Source organism: Acromyrmex echinatior, chromosome 3 (assembly GCF_024713525.1).
Source record: "Acromyrmex echinatior isolate Ae372 chromosome 3, ASM2471352v2, whole genome shotgun sequence".
NCBI lineage: Eukaryota > Metazoa > Arthropoda > Insecta > Hymenoptera > Formicidae > Acromyrmex > Acromyrmex echinatior.
This window is the reverse complement of record NC_141854.1, coordinates 23174650-23196054: the sequence shown is the minus strand read 5'-3', so window position 1 is coordinate 23196054 and position 21405 is coordinate 23174650. Positions and strand designations below refer to the sequence as shown.

At 37.0% G+C, this 21405-nt stretch overlaps 1 protein-coding gene across 1 annotated transcript in view; it reads left to right on the top strand.

Annotated features, from left to right (window-relative positions):
• Positions 1–145: 145 nt before the first annotated feature.
• Positions 146–21405, top strand: part of TfAP-2 (transcription factor AP-2) — a 235370-nt gene continuing 214110 nt past the window's right edge. The window contains exons 1-2 of the mRNA XM_011051572.2: positions 146–1004; positions 3833–4024. Of these exons, the coding sequence (XP_011049874.1) occupies positions 3989–4024 (36 nt within the window). The 5' untranslated portion in view covers positions 146–1004; positions 3833–3988. The remainder of the gene's footprint in view (positions 1005–3832; positions 4025–21405) is intronic.

Sequence of the window (21405 nt, the reverse complement as noted above, 5' to 3'; positions counted from 1 at the left end):
CCGTCGTGTGACTGTAGGCGGAGGCACCACACCCCCGCGGGGGCAGGCGATAGTACCGCGCCGCGGGTGGTGGTGGCGGAGGCGCATCGTCGCCGCGGCAGGGGTGGCATACAGGGCAGCCGGGTGGCGGCTTGGAGGGGTGGAGGGGCGCCGCGGCGCCTCTCTCGCCTGGAGCGCAGTGCGACGTCGCGACGCGCCACGTGCGGTGGGCCAATACACATCGGGACACACGGCACGAGATACGGTAAACGTAACGGAACGGAACGTAACGCAACGCAACGCGACGCGACGCGACGCGACGCGACGTGGCGCGACGCGACCGGAAGCTACCTCTCCGGCACTTCGCTCTTCTCATCTGCTTTCGTATATTTTCTGGTGTGGCTCGCGTCATCCTCGAAATTGTCGTCGTCATTGTGATCGCGCCGCGTCGCGAGAATTCCACGCCGGTCCGTCTGCCATCTTCAACGAGCCACCGAGTGATTCCAAGGTGCGATCAAGTACACATACATACCGTCCAGCAGCAGTACTTACGAGAGGAGGAGAAAGAGAGGAAAGAAAGAAAGGAAGAAAGAGAGAAAAGAAGACGTAGACCGTCCACGAGTCGAGCGCGGGGAACGAGCGAGCGGGGGTGGAGAGGGGGTAAGAAAAAGAAAGATCACGGAAGGGAGAAGAGGAAGGGAGCAAGCCGGCTGGTAGGAACGCATGAGTGAGAGAGAGAGAGAGAGAGAAAAAGAGAGGGAGAGAAAGAAAGAAAGAAAGAGAAGGATAGTCTGTGACTGCGTTTCGAATTAGCCTCCGATAATCCGCTTGCGGATTAAGTTACGAAGACACGCGTGTGCGTATACGTGCGCGTCATCTCGCTCGCGACGGATACATCGCGGGAACGCATTTTCATCTTTTTATCCGAATCTAACGTGAAAACACGCGTTTTCGCCGGTGGCCGCCGTCAATGCCGTCGTCGCAATCCGTCCGTCGGTGATTCGCCGTGAGATTGAGACGAGGAGGTGAGTTTGAGGTCGTATCTCGTCGCGATCTTCACGAGCTTCAATCTTTTCGCATCAGCAACGAATCGAGTGTGCTCCGGAAAATAATGACGAGGAAGGTGCACAGAAATTTCGAGTGATCGCTGCGAACGCTGTGCGAAATGCGGCGTGATGACCTTGGACTGTTTCTTTCAAACATGAAGTCCTTGGAGCAATCGCGAAGTCAAAAACAGTTGCCGGAAGACTTAACGATATGGCTCTGTGTTGTAGTAAAAAAAAAAACCCCTACAATTAGATACATTCTGTAACTAATGTCTTTATCAAGCAAGTTTTATTCGGCAAACGATTTGTTGGATTTAGGCACTTTAAGACACATATCGTAATACTGTTACGTCTTAATTTGTATTGAATTCTTGTCGAGTTTGAAAATATAAAAAAAGAGAACAAATTTCTCTTTTTGTTTATGTGCAAATATCATGAGTTATACATTTGGGATTATGTAGGCAGTGCGACCTTAATTCTCGAAAGTCCGATTGACGGATTAAATTTCTTTTGTTTAACAAACGTGGTGCATAGCGTTATAAACGTTGCGCTTTGTTTTTGAGAAATTTCTATCGTAAATTCGCGTGAGTGTGAAACCTTTGAGAATAGAAAGATTATGGTTAAATAAACTGTAAAAAAAAAGAAAAAGAAATGAGGGATATGAAAATAAAAAAAGAATGATGTATTATTTTTATTGCAGTAAAGTGTAACGAAGTGATGTGTAATTACGATACATTTTCCAATTTTTAGTGTTAAACTTTTTAGCAATTTTTTACATGACATTGCAGATTTGTGCGTGTGTGTTGTGTATCTTCTTTTTTTCATTAAAATAAAGTAAAACGCATAAATATAAGAGAAATGTTTCGAGTGCGAGAAAAATCTTACATCATTCACGCAGAGTGATTCTTAAGAAAAAAATAGTTTCTTCATTTCGGAGATGCTGCAAGTTTTGAGATTCAATAGATTCAGACGCCATTGTGCATGAAAGGGATAAATAATATTCTTTTGACGTGACGTGAAGTTACGAATCGTTTGATTTTGATTGTAAATGTCTGATTTAATTGAAGTCTGCGAAAGGATAGTACGCAAGTCGGATGTATAATAAATAATACAGAGGGGCTGCAATTTGTTGGTCAGATTGGCTTGTTCATCGCATGGAGCTTTATATGGATACTAAACGATAAAGTCAACGGTGTCGTCGATATTTGATCATTGTTTGATTTAAATACGAAAGGAAGGAGGAAGGAAGATACTCTGTGCAAAGTGCCGTGAGGATTCTGTAGTTGGAACAGTACCATACAGAAATATGTTATATTTCCTGCATTTAAATTGAATAATGATATCCTTTGATTCGCACGGATTTGCATAAATCACGGATATATTGAAAGATGTGTGGTGTTATTATATGTATTTTAATTTTGAAAGCGAGAATCGGGTGTAATTGCGTTCAATAACTCTTTATAAATATAACATTGATGAGAAAGAGAGAGATTTCAGTAATAAATTATTCTCTAAAGTTTCACTACTATTATTGACAAGATTCATCGAGCGATTGAAATATCGTTCATTCAAATATATCAATTTTTCCGTCCAATATAAATCTTTTTATATAATTGAATGGTTATGTTTTTTTATTAGCTTATACATATATACTTTTTATTTATATATTTATATATATTTTTCTGCATCCGAATTGAAGCAATGTAATTTTTATTGCGTTTAACACTGAAACTATTCTGAAATTGTTGTTGCTTTGTTTGAAAATTGTAAAACAGGAAAACAAGTTAAATATTACGTGATTTTTTTCTTACAATTGTAGTCTTATTGTTAGCATTATTATACAAGTATTCTTAATTACACATAAATCTGTATTTATGGTAAAATAAATCTTTAAACACTGTTGTGATAAACTTAAACGAGATACCGTAAGTCGATGTTGAGCATTTCCACGAAGTGTTTGATTGTACTCATTGTAAACATCTCTTGCGAACTGCAGATATTTATACTTGTAGACATTTCGTAGCGAAAAAGAAGCTAGAGCTATAATCTCCGCTTGTCGAGCGTCTTGGGATATCTTCTCGTTTTGTGAAAGTGTTTGCAATTAAAAAGCGGTCGTGCCACCTCGGGGAGCCGTATTTAACTTTGCTTAACTAAGTTCCCGATCCGTTGACGTGACGCCCCAGGGATTCCGGCTGACGAAAGTAATTCGCATTTTTGTTACTCATCGCAGGAAATTTTCGCCAAATCTTACTCGATATTCCCGCCTCCTTCATACATGGCTCCCATACAAAAAAGTATATGAAAATATCTTAAATTTTTTTTAGGAATGTATTTTCCTGTGCATAGATTTGTTAAATCCAATTAGTTCTCCTCAAATAACGTTTTTTCTATAAAACATAGTAATGGCAGATAAATAATTTTTTTCTAATTAAATAATTTAATAATTCACACACAATATAATTTTCTTTTGTGTGATTAAAACAGTTGTAGTAATGGTAGATGAATGAAATAGATTAAAAAATTATTTTACGAAATCAGATGTATTTAAATTTACTTTATTAATATTTTTGAATAAGATATTTTTCTGTAGAAGAAAGCGATTATATTTTCATCGCTAAATTATAATATCTTTTTGACATATGAATTCAACTTTAAATTGATTCATCTGCTTATCTTCGAATAAATTCGTCTTTGCCATTTGTTTTGTTATTCGAGATGTTTTTTATTCGATTTAATATTTATATTTTCAAACTCTTTGATATCCTATATTTATATTCCAAACGCTTTGACAGCTTTTTTTTTTCCAGTACAGCTCGCTTCTTCACGGAGCTGCCAACGAAAGATGCCGCCTGCCGATCATCTCGGAACGTGAATGACAAGCTGGATATTGGTAGCGTGCCAATCGGCGAGGAGTTTCCGGGTATTCCACAAATTTTTCAATCACGGAGGACACTAACAACAACATGTCTTACCTCGCTCTGGACTCCAACGCTTGGCAGGTAAGTGTTATATCTGTCATGCCAATGCTTTATATTTATGTCTGGTTTTCACGCTGGAATGAACGTTGGCGTTTAGTCAAATTGCAGTTCTGTGAGACTTAGAAGTACTGCTAGAAATATATAACTATTATATATTTTCTTTATACACAATCAGCGAATAAGTTGACGGTAATTTCTGCCATTTTTAAGTGCTATTTTACTTGTGGAACATTAAATGACCTCTATCGCAAGTATATATTCCAGATTCCGCACGTCTTTAAGACGTTTTTAAGGCCAATATTTGTAGTCCGTTTTTATCTATTTTAAATAATGTCTTGAGATTCTAATATGACTCTATGATTATATATTTTGAAATTGTACTTAAAACAGTCTTAAATATAAAAACTGACTATGAATACCGATCTAAGATCTCTATCTGGGATTTTCTCTCTCTGGGTATTTTCTCTATCTGGATATATATATAACCAATAAAATAATTTTAATTAACAAGATTTTTCTATAATCTTATTAATTAATTCATTTTTTATAAAAAGTAATGTTTTTTTATAAATTAAATTCTTCCTACATCATGATGTGTCACACATATTTAATTTGCGAGAACTATAATCGAGAAATACTATCTTAAAATGTGATTCTAAATTTCAAAGAGAAATTCTCTCTCTCTCTCTCTCTTTCTGTCTTCTACCATAACATTTTTATGACGGGGAAATAAACGTTCTATGTATTTTGTATCTAAATGGAAGACGTGGAAAAAAATTTATATTTTAAAGCAGATATTACGTACTTTGGATTTATAAACCTATTTCGAAGTATGATAAATTTGCAGATATTTTCTCGCGTAATTGAATTTTAGCTTCGGACGCTTTACATATTATTTAGGATATCTTCCTTAGTCATTCTAATATGACCGTAAGAATAGCGGAATGTATATCTCCGTGTAATTTTCGCGACAGCGGAGCGGCGCGGAAATATTGAATTTGGAGCTCGCGTTACCTTAGCCGAGATATCAAGACACGTCGCCGCAGTAAACACATTATCCTCGTGAATATATCCTGGATATCCAAGCTCCCTGCTGCTGTGACATGAATATTTATATGCGTTACAGAGAGAGAAAGCTATATCGTCGCGCATGAACATTTCATTCTCCCGCTCGAAGCTGCGCTCTCTCATTATTTTATTATTCGAATATGTAATTCTAACGAGGCGTCTGCGGACGAAAATTGTTTAACTGAAAAATTCGTCCGATTGGTGAGCATCGATAAACGGTTTGCTTTGTATCCGCATCCGAATCACAGACTAACCAAACAAAAATTAAAACGCCATATTTTCGCAATTGCAAAATTTATAAAATTATACGTTTGTAATATGTATAACTTATATGTATATTAATTAAACGGCAAGCACGTATCGCATACGGTTGATTACGAGAGGGACAAAGATATCCAAAGTTATCCATTCTGCAAAATTGTTGTATCTCGCGCACGCAAGAGAACAATTTTGCTGAAGTATCTAAAAATTTACGTAGTTACGGACCTGAAAATAATTTTATTGGACTGTCAAAATAATTACGTAGAAAACATGATGAACAACGTCGTAAAAAATTTTGACATTCTAGCAACCAGCTTGAACGTAATTATTTTGACAATCCAACCAAATTATATATTTCCAGATTTGTATCTACCTAAATTTTTACATACTTCAGTAAAAGTGTGTTTCTTTTATGCATAAAATATGCATAAAAATTGAGCTCTTTTTCTTAACATTCCGTTGGATTATCGAAAAAGCGCATTAGAATACCGCAATCGATTGGATTCTCTGCATACCTTAACAGCCTCAACCACTTCCGCGTACGATCGGCCGGGGCCGTAAAACGGCCGCCAGCGAAGCGCGAGCTAAACAGGCACTATTTACCGCGAGGCGTTTCTGATAATCGTAGATCGACCGAGGACAGATCAATCTTCTTCCGCGATCGTGCGGCGATCAGGGCACGGGCCCACCCTATTCATAAACCAGCCAACCAGACGTCAGATACAGATCGCGGGAGATCCCTGCATCCCTCTCTCCTCGCCCGGCTAATTCTCCCCTTCGTAGACACAGTCATTACCGACGCAAATTAGCGACGACCGATTCACGGTACTGACGTTTCACATGCGATGCGTGGAACGAGTTTACGCGATTACGCGCGCGCGTACCGTGCTGGAAGAACGATGCCGTTGGGTTAAGTAATGTGCGCACGCGATCGCGATGTATCTTATAGGTAAAAAGATGACCCTGAAGCGAGACAGAAGAGAAGGGCTTACATCCAACGGGTCCTTGTGGTCTACAATGTCGTGTTATCTAGGAAGGAGTATTCATAAATGCGGAATTCTTATGTACACATGCGATTCTTACGTATATTTATGAATACGTTAATAGCTATTGAGATCTAGGATACGCCGAGGGAGAATTATTCTCTCATTTCACTCACAATCAGTAAAGTATAACTATTTGAAGCAGAGTTTCCTATCCTCTGTGTGTTCAATTGCATGACGCGTTGTTCGATTTATTCCTTGTTGCTTAACAATTCGTGACAGTTTATTACATTCAATGTTTGAAAGCAGATACCGTTTGTACATTTGTTTCGTCGCTTTTCTTCTGCATCTTTTCAGTTTCTTCCTCTTCTTATACATTTTCTAAAAGTTTTTAAAATATCGGCACAAAAAGTACGATTTTGCTGAAGTAAAAATTTAACTAACGATAAATGAAAATATCCAAAGTACAGAAGAAGTAGAAATTGACATTTGAAGCATATATATTAATGACGTCATGTTTTCTTGATTAATACGATTAAACTACAAGAAGCAATACTTTGTACTCAAGCATGATGAGCAATGCTGCAAAAAGTTTGGACATTCTAACAATCAGTTTGAGTATCTTATATAATTATTATGATGATCCAATAAAATTATTTTTAGAGTATATAACTTTTTTAAATATTTCAACAAAATCGTGAAATTATAATTTGTATGTGCTTCTTGTAATCTGATCGAATTACAAAAAAACATGGCATCAGTCATTAATATATGTTTCAAATGTAAATTTTACTACTTCAGATGTTATTACGTTATTGGATTACGTTACGATGATATGCCATACAAACGACACGAAAAAAAGAAACGTGAACAAATGACGAGGAGACTAACGAAAAAAAAATCTTTGATCGGATAAAAAAAGCCGATGTATCGTCGTTGCGTTTTGGACACGGTATGGCGCGCATCAGTTTCTCCCCTTCACGGCGGTCACGGAAATCACATAGTAACAGCAGGAAATGTAAGTCCTCGTGCAGCATGGCGGATAGCGGAAACACGTTTAGGTAGTAGCCCCGTATTGAATTATGTTGTTAGGCGAGTTCTCGCTAGCTGTGCCTATGTTGTCTGAAAGGCAATCCCGTAGCGGTCGACTAGTTCTTGTTCTCTCAACCTTATCTTCCAACGCTTTAATTTGTTTCACTGATAATAAGTACCTCAGGTATCTTCTCGGTCTTCAATTATTTATTCAAATTCTGAGATTGCATATTTAACGTGCCTGGGATGTTACATTTCAATCGGAAAAGAATATAAGCCACCCGCGAAGATCAGTTACATTCTTACACTTTTTGCACTTTGCAATGCGCTAATGAACTTTGTTATATACAAATTCTTATCATTTTCTTTGAAAATTATACTTATTTTATAACTAATCTTTTTCAATAATGCTGTATAAAATATTATATTAAAAATATCGTATTTATTATATATATTTATACATGCTTGAGATAATTTCATACGGTAAAAAAAAAACAATCTTTATGATTGAATTATATCAATTTCGACGCGGATTAGCGTGGACAGAGTATAAAAATATTGTTGAAATGGTGATTTGTGTATGCAGCCACCATGCTAGGTTAACAACCACTGGCCAAACAGAGGGAAAATGCCATTTCTTTTCTATAAAAATAATTATTGCACTGAAATTCAGTTTTGTCGTTTTTGTTTACAGACGGAAATACGGGTTTTGACAAAACAAAATACATCAAAATGCTGCTTCATTGGGAACAAGTTCTATCGTTGTAAAACTGCCGGGTATTGAAAACAGCTTCGTAGCCGAAAAATACGGGACGAGAATAATAATACAGTGGCAGTAGGAATTATAGGAAGGAAGTCGTCAAAATGCGGAACGTGGCCGATGAGTGACGAGTATTTGCACATTTTCCAATAAAGTATGATCTGGTCACGTGGCAGAGTCGAGTGGCGAGTTGTGTCTTTGTGGCTGGAATAACAAGGGTGTGGTACCCGCCACGCAGAAGAGAGTTAATATTATACTTTGCTCTCACGTGCCATCTTTGCCGAAGACCACTCTCGTGTCTTTCACGCCCTTGCCACCGTCCTTGTTATTTTCTTTCTCCTTTTTCGCAAATCTTGTCGTGAATACGTATTGATACGGGAAAAACTACGTCCCGCGAATAATGTGCTTCGCAATATTTCGTTGTACGCACGTGCGAGCATGCATGCGTGTTCTGTGTTGGACGGTAAATCGTAAATGTCTCTCTCCCACGGTTAGATAAAACCTTATTCTCTATTTACATAACGATTTTACGAGATATTGTCTTATAATTAAGTGTTCTTCTGTTTGTGTTTATGAAAATGGAATTCCCGGGGAACAAAGATTTATCAGGAATAATGTTGAAAATGTAACTTGCAGATCTTCCGTCTGTTTATCTCTAATAATTAATTTTTCAACAAATTACACGATTTAAATAAATTTTAAATAAAACTTGACTTACGAAAATTATAGATAAGAAATACTGCTAGTCGATAATCGTTAGGTTCTTATCGTTAAATTTTTGGCTAAACGAGGATATTATATTCTTTTCATCGGATACTTTTATTCAGAATATCGACCAGTTCACCTCTCTTGACCAGTTCATCTCTACTGATAAATGTCACCGGGTTTGACTGACTTAAATCGTTCCATCTCGTCACCCCGCGTCGCTTGATTTGCCGTACCGAAAGAAAACATTTTTCCGGGGTATCAACGCGCATCGGTTTTGTTCTCAGTGTAACCGAGCGTTACGTTCAATATACTCGAGTTATTTGCCGCTTTATCTCCGCTTAATGCGTGATTCACTATTTTGCATAGCGGGAACAGTTGGTGGCTACATCAAAAACCCACCGGCACTTCAAAGTTCGTAGAATCGAGCGCGGCCTTGTTGACGACGGAGGGTAGAGCTTCGTTTGTCCCCCTCCCCCTCCCCCTTCCTCCCTCTTCCTCTCCTTCTTCCGCGACAATAGGGAGAGCAAGAGAAGAAAGAAGAAGGGTGAACGAAAAATAAATGATACCTGAATTAGCGTAATCGTATGATGGTTTTGCGAGGGAGATACGCGAGGGGGACGACAAATTGTGTTTCGATTTCATTTCGCTTGGAGATGACCGTCATCATAGAGAATTGAGAAATCGTTGTAAGGAAGAAAAACGAACGAGATCGATCGTGCGGTCGAAGTATTATTTATACTCAATCAATGAATGGGACCGTTTTCTTTCAAATAACGTTACGCTCTGTTATTTTGCTCATGCGTGTATAATGTTGATATTTAATGCTAATCGCAAATCGACGTTATCACCGCGTCGAGGAAACTATATTATTTAGCGTGAAATATGTTTATGATAATATTCTCATTAACACGTAGCAGCTATAAAATATTTATCTTGAAAAGTAAGAATTAATCAATAATGTGGTTAATGTATCATGTTCCCAACAAACATGAATTATAGCGTTCGCAATAATAACTCCTCTATTATAAAATCAGATCTCTCTGATTTTACGTTATTAATAAATAAATTAAAAATGATTTTTAAATCAATTATTTCGTTTTGCACAGAGAACTTTGCGAAAGCGGTTATTGTAAACTGGGTGAATTCATATGAAAACTAATAAAATTTGAATTCATCTTTTTTCGACTTTTAGAAAGGTCTCGGAAAATGATTTATCAAAAAGAATGTTTATTTATATTTTTAAGCGACACATTAATATAGAAGGTGCGTCAAATAAAGATGTGTTGACTTTTGACAGCCAATGTTTTTTGTCCTGCTGACAATTCTAAAAAATTATTGGTTTCAAGTCCTGCAAACTCATCATTTGTTCCCATCGATGTAGCACGTAAATAGAGCAGTTATTGACTGGGGTCAAACCTTCGTCTGTCCAAATACAGAGAAACCGAACGCGAGGCGATTGTAGGCGGGTAACAGTCGAGGTTGCCGTTTTACTATGGCGCGGCGAGTTAATCATGTAAAAGTGTGTATCTAATGCGCTGCAATTACAGTTAGGCCGCGGTATGCAGGGCACTGAATAAAAGACGGTGGCTGTCGGCAAGCGGGACGATGCCAAACATCGACGATAGCCCCCTCGGAAACGTTGGTTAACTCATGTGACAATGCTGAGAACAAGGCCCATTGTCACCCCCGGGTATTGTACAAAGGCCACGGCACTTTGTCCCTTATACGCGTCTACATATCGTGCATGTCGCACGACACATTTCTGCATAATACAGACGACACGGTCGGTTTCGCGACCTTTCGCCCTGTAGCCACGTTAACGCTTGCTATATCAAGACATTATGTGTAGCTGCTATTGCCAAGAATAGGATTCGTTTAGAAAACATGTTTTCTTGTCCAAAATCGTTGTCAATTGATAAGAGCTTATAAAAAGATGAATTATTAGAAACGATATGTTAAAATAAAATTTATTTAAGCTTACAGCTAAAAAAACCTAAACTTAATACTTAAGTACAAATTTTTGAATCTCGATTTCCACTGTCTAATAATTCATCAAAAATCTATAAATCTTAATTATTTGAAAACTATTTTATAGGGTTGGATAGTAATTATATAGTAAGTTAAAAGTTACATAAAAAGTTAATAACTTTTAACTTAACTGATAGTTAATTTTAAATGAATTAATTTTTAACTTAATTTAGTTATTTTTAAACTTTAATTTATTAACTTGTTCCTTTTTTAAAAATTTATCTCTCTAAATGCCAATATTATTCTCTACAACATCTTAAACATTAGAGAATTAGTTTAGAAAGAAGAGGGTCAATAATTGTCTGATGGGCGCGTTATATTATGTTATTTTTATTTACGTGTGAGAGAAAGAATAGAAACTTTTTATTTACATATACCTACTTTTCAAAGAATTATAGCCAAGCGCAAGCATAGCCAAAGAGAATTATAAGATTATTTACATTTAAAAAAATTACATTTTTCTTTTTTATTATACATAGATATCAAAATATGAAAATGCTTAAGTAAAAGTATAAAAAATCAGTTTTTTTATTGTATAAGACAATTTTTGTTATTTCATATAGCTTATAAATAAATTAATGCTTCTCAAAATTAATTTTTTATTTAACTTAATCTTAACATAACTTTAACGGAATTAAGTTTTTTGTTTATTCAACTTTTAACTTAACTAAATTAATTTTATAAGCCATTAATTTCCACTTAATTTAGGTAAAAAAGAAAAAAAAACATTAACTTACCCAACCCTGCTGTTTTAAAGCAACTGCAATTTTTAACTCTAACGTCGAGAGGAACCGAAATGTAACTTTTGTGAGACGACCTTGATAACAGATATTGATCACGCGCTGAATCCGATAAATTTGATAAGATCTCAGTGAGATTTCGGAACAGTGGAAAACACGAGGAGAAAGGATAGGAAGGGGAATAAGCAAAATAAAAGAAAAAGGAAATGAAAGGGAGAAAGGGACAGCAGGTGCCACGTATCTTCCGTGATAATAATTTTTCTAGACCGTTTTTCATTTGGCATGGCCGTCAGTCGGGACGCGCCATGATCAGTCAGCCGACGTCGGCTTGTGTTTTAGTCCTTAACCCGTTCTGCTTCCAGTAATTAAGACTCGAGCTTAAAAAAAAGAGGACGACGGCCAAGCCGTGGGTGGTTAGGGGAGATCGGGACCGGGTTAGATTAGAGGTAAGAATGGTGGGACGGGAAATTGAGAAGGCAGGGGTAGAGCACCGCGCGATGACACGCTCCTTTGTTCCGGCCTTTTGCGAAAGACGCCGGAGTAGCGAGTAGCATTTGCTTTCGCGAGCACAAAGAGAAATAATGACTAGAGAAATAATGTCCGGTGTTCAACTAATATTTGCGTCTAACTTTTCCCGAGATTTTTTTTTTCCGGATGTAGTGTACGCGCGTTTTCCTTTGCCGGAAGAGAACGTGCACGCCGCGCGGTAGACGACACGGGCACGACGGCGGATGCGTTTGTTGGAGAGAGAGACGACGGGTCTGCCCGTTTCAAATGCGGTAGGATATCTCGCAGTTGCGGAATAAACCAGTGCTTAAGGTGTCTCTTTGTCGTCTTATGCGCCCATGCATAAAAGCGAGTCCCTGATACTCATACATTACCTGACATTTTTCCTCGGTGTTCAGAAAGATAGCACGACGCGTATAAGTATACAAAAATACGCATTAAAAATATACATTAAATTAAAGAATATATGCATATAGATTGTGTAATAAAGAATTTTCCTGTTTTTTGAATGTTAACGTTAGACAGTTTCTCGGCGCCGTCGTTATCATATTTCGCGCATACATTTTTTTGTTATCATTAAATATGAATTACATATCTCGTACGCGTCTGAATATTTTGATCAAATTCACTTTACGAGCGAGCGATATTAATTTGCATAATGGATGGTCACTGAATATATTATATTTCATTATATTTTGCACATTATTCCATTTTATTTTTCACGTTTATTGGAATATTAAGCATATTCGGGAGGGTAGAGGGACGCGTATTTTTATAGTCAGATATTTCTTCTTCTGCACGTGCATGTGGCTATTCGGAGTTTAAATATTTTAACGGTATATTCCATCACTGTGGGATTTTCATTAGATCTACTGTTTCGCATTTATTGCTTACCATCGATTGCAATTTATTGGAAGTGCACTGGCTGTTGTTATCTACCTTCGGTACAAATAAAATTGCGAAATGCCGTACTATTTTTTATTACAGCTCAGTTTTCATCAACATCATTTTATACAAATAAAAAAGCAATACACACGCACACACACACATACGCACATATATACATAGACAATCTCTATTTCCCTTTCTCTCTTTCTTTTTCTCATACTATTTTTTGAAATAATTATAAATGTTATTCAAACTTTAATATTCACATATATAGACATACGTGTACGTACAAACTTTTATTAAACTCTTGTTATTCTATAGATAATAACCCTTCCTTTTTCTATGGATATCATGTCCTTATTTAAAGATGTAAATGTACGGATTAATCTTTATTATTTCATACTTATTCTATTGAAATCCTATCGGACATATTATATAAAGACATATACGAAGTCGCAAATTATTTTTCCAAACCCTTGAATAACCCCGCGCGATCCGACCGCTCTTGTAGACAAAAATTCGTGAGCAATGCGTTAACGAGAGGGTCGAATTCACCCTGTATGTAGTTTAGTGGCCCTGGTCTTTCGAGGGTGGCGGCGGCGGTGGTGGTAGTGGTGGCGGTGGTGGGCTGGTCACGTTGGTGGTGGTGAAATCGAGTTAGCCAAATTAACCATGAAATAGACTCCCTCCCTAGTGTCTGTCTATCTCGTCAGCCGCTCGTGTCGTTCGCATCGTTCCAGGACCACTAACCAAAGCTAACCAGTCCCGTAGGCCCTTTTAGGGCCACTGCACACAAAATTGAACCTTTGCCTCCAAAGGAAACGCGACCATCGCTAAACGCGGGAAAACCATGGCGTGTCTAAAGTGTTTAAAGTGTGCAAAAAAAAAACTTTTGCGTTATAACAACATTCGGCAATATGGTCTACTGAATGTTTATGCTATTTATTTGATTAGAATTTGATTCATACAGCTATATTATGGCGTTGTGTACCGATTAAAATTTGAGTTTATTTGCTTAAATAAACGGGATTAACAGATGAAGTATACGAAAATATTTGTACTATACGCATGCTATAATCAGTTATTGTAAAGAATATTATTAATAGTAATATATTGTTATACATATTGCATAATTATGATTACAAATATTACTATCCATTCTCATGGAAGTACGTTACTCTATGATTATTTATTAATTCCGAATTAATGCATACAAGATTCTGTTTTATCGAATAGCCAACTCAATTTCGAATTAAAAGCCTCGTTATTCCGTTAAATGCATAATTACATTGTATGGATAAATTGATAAGAGAGAGTCATACATTTAATATGAAGAATAGAACTTTATATTTATCATTGCCTTTAATAACGTACGAGTTTTTAATATCATTTAAGTAAGCATTCATTATCTTCAGATATTATAAAAAAATAATTTTGTTTCTCGTTGTACGCTGTTAATCTGCGCAAGAATGAAATGCCATGTGCCATATCGTCCGTTCATTCTCGAGCGAATTCCACCTACAGCATGCGAGATTCGAGGCGAGCGTCTCCCGGCTGTGATTCATGGGTACGATGATCCCATTGACAAATAAGAAAGACGCGGGTCGGCCTTTTTCTCATTAGCGGCACTTTGAACTAACCCGCCCACGTTATGACAAACTAGATTAATTTTCTGTCCAAAAGGTACCGCCTTCGCGATCGTTTGTTACGAAATTTCAACTGTCAGCCGTTACTTTATCGCGGTCCGCAACGTGTTTCGGAAATTGGCATTTAATTCGCTGCGTTTGAGGAACATCATTACGATTGGCAGAGGTATAATGCTGGACGCGATTCTTACGCTCGAATTCTTACGTACGAATTCGGTACTTTGCGCACGTACGTATTTTTTTGAATAAAACGTAAAAAGTATAAATTACGTAAAAATTTTATTAACGTCGTTTAAAAAAAAAAAAATATAAATATGAGAGCATGGCCGACGTTTTTAAAATTCAATGTGTTTAATTAAAACAAAAAGTAGAAATTTATGAAATAAATTTAATTATTAAACCATATATAATATAATATATGGTATAATGTAATATAATATAAAGCCACAAAAGTCAAACTGCGAGATCTGTAGTTGAAAATTTTTTGAAAGCGCGTGATATATTTTGCCCACGATGAATGCACTCGTCGTCTCGCAACGCTGTAAAACGCTCGGAACGCAGACACACGACGTTTTCATTGTAAAAATCGGGATACCGGTTAAAAATATTCAAAGGAGGGAGCGATGGCCGAAGAGGGGTTTATAACTCACGTCAGGCAGGTAATTAGCCGCTTTTGCCCAGCTGTAATGGACCCGCTAAGGCACTAAGCGAGACCCTTAACTTATTTAAATGAACCGGTAACCCATGTCCATGTCCAACGTGAGCCAGACGCGAGGCAATATAGAAAAACCATTTATAAGGGCACTATTCCGGATGCCTAAGCAACTTCTTTTCCTTTTGCTACACTTTGGACTCTGCAACCATCAGGCGATCTATTTTTTTTTGTGCCAACAGGTACATGCCAACATGTACAATGATCCCTGTTTCACGGCTATTATGATATTATATGAAATTTTTCAATATACGAGAGAAATGTGAGTAATTGTATTACATTTACAGATATATCACGAATTACATCGACGCCTATGCATTTTCAATATTAATACAAATAGATAATTCATAAAATTGAATATGACAATTAAAATAAAAAATATGCATTTTCCGTATTTATGTATTTAATAAGAGTTAGTTTGTTAATATATCTTTATTTAAGACAATTTTTGTATAAAAAGTATACATTATTTTGATTATTTCTTTAACAACATTACAATACAATAGTTTACGAAAGAGAAAATCTTTCGTAAGATGTTGCTATATCTCGTGATAATAGTATTTTGAATTAACTGTTCGAAAGCTAATAAGATAGCTATACGAAACTAATTGTTTTAAATTGGTTTTAGAAATATTAATATACTGTGAATTAGAAAAATCATTAAATAATCGATGTAAGGTCTTTTTTTAATCACCGTATCGAGAGGTCGACTTTAACTGTCAAAAGAACATTGATTTGTTTTCGACGAAATTTAGGGGCGCGTCCAAAGGGCGAATATTGATTTTATGTTCGGCTGTAAAAGTGTGATTTGAATTTTGATTGCGGACTGGGAGAGATCGCGTAACAGGATAGTGCACGCTTTGCCAGACGCACAAGGGCCCTTCAAACGACGCTTACTCAACTAGAAAATTGAAGGAATATACGTTTTCAAGTGACGAACATCGTGGACCTCTTGACCGAGTACACGTCGGTATTCACAATCTTTTCAGTACCGTTTCAAATAGAGTGTCTATTGCTGTGTCATGGAAATCTTTTACCCATCTTCACACGTGAATATATTAGGTACACCATATCATTACTTATCAATTTTCCGAAAGATGTTCATTTCTAAGTATATTCTCTAGTTTTATTGCACAAAAATCTAATGCAAATTTACCTTATATATTCTCTAAATTTCTTGGAGTGAAATCTCACTCCAAAAGAGTTTAAAATGTTGCTACTATACTGATGAAAGGTAACAAATTTGCACTCTTGAAGAGTAGATTTTCCCTCTTTTTTGGAGTGAATCTCATTCCAAAAGAGTGAAAATCTGTCACTCTTATTCAAGAGTGCAAATTTTTCACTCTTTCAACATTATTTTAATTCTTTTGTGAGATTTTACTTCGAAAAATTTAGATAATATGACTTAACTTTCTTTATTACATTTTAGATTATTTATTTGCAAACGAAAATGAGAAATTGTCATAGACATGATTAAGCAGGAATGAAGAAATGCAATATTGTATTCTTAATTCTATTCTTTCGATTTTATACGAGATTTATCTAATTTGTTTGGTTTAGTATCATCATTTTGTTTATCATTTTGTTTGCTTCTCTCGATGTTGTCTTCGCAGAAAATAGAAGCCATCTGCATCACTACTCGCTGCAAAAAACGGAAAAAAATGGGAAGTACCGTTATAACGTAGGGTTACTCCTAGGCGAATCGTTTTAGTCCGATTACGATCTTCGGCGCAGCATAATTCGATAATGATACGAGGGCACGGATTTTATCATAAAGGCATGCTAATTCAGCTTTTGTCGTAACCTGAGATCACTATAATTTGCGTGAGCGTAAAAATGGGTATTAAAATATCATCATAGACCGTTTCCGAGTATCAAGCAGACAGGGCGGTCGTTTTCATTGTCAACTCACACTTCATATTGATAATGATAGTTGCATCTTTGTCTTCTTGGCCTCTGTATTGTTAACTATTACGAGAACGGATTGAATATTACGTACTTTCTAATATTTCGTCTCTTTAATATTTTCATGGCAGACAACATTACGACGATGAATCCGAAATTTATAAAATTTATGGGACGTTGTATATCATTGTCAGTTACCGTATTTTAAGTTGAGCACGTCTTTTCTTAATTCTCAGGTGTGTGTTTATATTTGAATTATAGTTAACCATTATGTAAATATAATTACAGACAATAAGAAATTATTAGTTAGATAATTAGTTCTCTAATTATTCTCCGATCCATAATGAACGTTTAAAAAAACATTCAGTTTCCTTTGTAATGATGAATTGAAAATAAGCAGTCAAACTAATTACTTTACGTTTCGGTTTATTCGAGTTCGGAATCACTAAAACAGGCAATTACCGCGGCGCACTTGAAGTGAACTGGAACCTTTGCGTCTACAGAGCGAGATCTGATGAATTCGGTTGGTGCTGCGCAACTCTGTCGCACAGAGTGTGCGTTAGCATACGAAACCCTGGCAAATAAACACGCGGCTCCGGATGAGGCTCATCATTTAACTCGACGACACCGTTTCACGTTTGTGCACCGTACCAGGCGTCTCGACGCAATATCGTTAAACAAACTCATAACGTGGACAAACTAGCTGTTAATGTGGGGCATCGGTGGGTTGATCCGTGTACACCCATCTAAGTATTCTCCCGGACACCTTCTCTTCCTCCCTTAACTACTTGAACCCCAGTCCTTTCTCTCGCCGTTCGTCACGTCGCTTGCACTTCTCCGTCTTCCTTCCGCAAAAGCGCCGCTCTATCCTTCTTCGGCTCTCTCCTAATATCTCGTGGCTCCAATTAGTTCTGAACGTCGGACTGTCCGTCCATCCGTCCGACCGTCCGTCCGTCCGTCTATCCGTTCGTACGTCCGTCCGTCCGTCCATCCGTCCGTCCGTCCATTCGTGGTTGCCGTTTGCACAGTTCGTTCGTTGCCTCGGCTCGTTCGTATCCCTCAGCTTCATTAAGAAACGCTAATGCGTTTTGTTTCTCTTTCACCACGCTCTCCACTCCCGAAGGGGAACGAGCTAGGGACTCTTTTAATAATCCCGCAGCACGCTCAGAGATTTATTATTTTCGGGCTACGTTGCTGGATAAGTCCATATGGCTGACGCCCTCTCCCCCTTCTGTTGCACCCGTCACCCCCATCGTCCCTCGTAGCTCTTTTTCTTTTTCTTTGGACTGCCTCTACCGCGTCCGGTCGTCCTGCCGGCTCGCGAACTTCTGTACAGGGTGACCTGATAAAGTTGAAATGCATTTTTAGACCACTCGAGGCTTTCTATCTCGATAAGAAAATTGACGGCAGGTTCTATTAATTGAGGGAGGAAATTCACATTGAGGTCTCAAAGTTTTTTTTCACGTGCAATTTTGCGTTTGTCTGATGTTTATCGAATAACGAAACAGGGTTGAAACAACGTAGGTACAAATTGGATTTCGAGGAACTGTACTTCTTCGAGATTATAATCACGATTATGCCGCTTCCGATCACGAGTAACCCAAGTCTGTACCTTGCCGGCGCGTAAGCAATCTCATACATAGGAACGGTGTAAAATCGATGCCGACTCAGACTCGTTACTTGGAGAAAATGGGAATAGCGTCTGCGTCCCGAGCCCGATCGAGACGCAGAGAGAGAGAGAGGAGATGCTCCTCTTCTATGGTTATAATTCTTAGTGAACGTATAAGCTATAAGCATATTCCAGTCCTTTGATTTAACGAGGTGTGGTGTCGGTTATACTATAAACGGGGTACATCGGGGCCCCCTATAAACCAAACGGCCGAGTCGGTAAATTAGGAACTGAGACCTCTCTCGCAGGAAGCCCCCTAAAAATACAATTAACGAGTCGTTTAACGGATATACCTGGCGCGGAGGTCACCAGTCTCTTTCTTCGACGGGACAGGATTGCATCCGGGCAAAACGAAATAAGCCGCGATTTTTCTGAACCGCACCCGTGTTTCGGTTGTGCGAAGAAATGGCGAGGATTTATTGGTCGGCTGGATTTAATAGGAGCTCGATCCGTGCATTCCAACACATGTCCCGACTACCACCGATTCTAATTAACTGCACGGGGATATAATATAAAGCAGTTTTTTTTGCATATCTATATAAAATATTTATATGAATCTATTTATTTAAGTCCAGATATGTATGTGTGTACATTTTCTGTTATTATTGCTATACCTTTTCATAAAATACGTATAGATATATCATCCAAATGCGTTTCAAAAGGTGATAAATTAAAATTTATTAATCGTCATAAATTAATTACTTACGTTTATGGATAGGGATGGAATCTTACAAAGATACATGATATCGTTACATGTTACTGGACCAAATGGAATTTACTTACGATAAAATGAAATAATTAAATAATTTAAATCAAAACTAAATACACTATATGATTGTTGCAAAATGAAATATGTATGTATGTGTGTTCTGTGTTTGATATCATGATGTATTTCAATAAAACACGACCATGCGTCACAAAATGCTGTTTTATAAGTATTTTTTCTTTATGAAAAACATTTATAATAATAAAAAATCTCGTTATGATTGATAGCAATATATAATCATTATTTTGGCCAGCAATATAATTATTGAATATGAGGAATATGTTTATTGTCAGTTGAGAAGAAATTATAAATATAACGATATAAAATGTATATCCATCATGTTTTGAAATTGTGTAAATAATAAAGGAAGAATCTAATCAATTTCTAGAAAATTATATGTATATCAGTAATTATGATAGTTAATCTTTTATTCTTATATATTAGTTTTTGCCTACCGGAAGTGCAACAATCGATAAATATTTTACCACCAGTTGCGCGCTTCGGTGACTATGCTGCATAATATTTGATACAAAGCATTAATAAATAAATATTTATCGCTCGTACATATCGATAATAAACATTTGTTTTTATTACAAAATTAATTTATGACGTGAGGCGCGCCGTGACTAACATTAGCGATATCAGATATAATTATTAAAGAAAGTCGTCTAGATATTCGAGAAGAATGATTTTATCATGCAATTCGTTCGACCTCTCAATTGGCGATTGTTTTTCCAACGCGGTATCATCCGGCCGCTAATTTATATCGCGCGCGGCTTAATGCTGTGTCTACGGTGCAGGTAGTGGATACGATAATCCACGATAAATCATCGGCGGAATCTTTAGCTTAATGAGTTTTTAGTGGCGGGTTTCACCGGGACGTGATTCATTTTGTGTTTTAATCAATTCATTAACGCCGCGCGCAGATAGCTTTTTCGTGTGTTCCGCGCGTTCGCTACCGCTGCCGGGCCAGTTCCAATATTCGATCAGCTTACGTTTTTACCAAAAACGTCCTCGCGAGAATAATATAGCTTGCTAGTTTTTAATTAATTGCGGTGGATATATATCATCGCGGAATATCGGGCGCGTGGATGTAAACGCGCTGCTCACCAAAATTTATCGCGATATCATTTGAATATTTCGCTCTTCGTCTCCGTTCGGTATAATTTCGGAACTCCCCGATTATTTCGTTTGATTTTTCTTACGCGTCTACTTGGAACGAGAATCCGTGAAATGGAAATTGAGAATTTTGATTTTTACGATCGAATTGTACGATAATAAAAAATTACATGTATACAGATTGTATTGAAAGGCGGCATACGTAAAACGTTGGAAAAATAGTCACTTATGAATATTTATACACCTAATAAAATTGATATATTATGACATTAGTGAAGCATTGAATTAACATTTACATTAAATAACATAACATTTACATTAATTATCCGATTGATATTAATAGTAGAAACCGTATTATAATTTGCGCGCTTTGAAGAGTTTTAGATCTGATAATAAAGAGGCCGTATAATTTTGATATTATTTTACACAATGGCGCAATATTGGTACCGAACAATTATGTTGCATTGTACGTCATTGCACATGTCATAAATTTGTTATTTAAATATTATATTCAAATGTATAATTTAACAGCGCTATTTCAAAAAAAGTTACAGAAGAAAGACTCAGAATTTCCATTGAATTTCGACGTGGTGACGTCGTAGACGTCGCG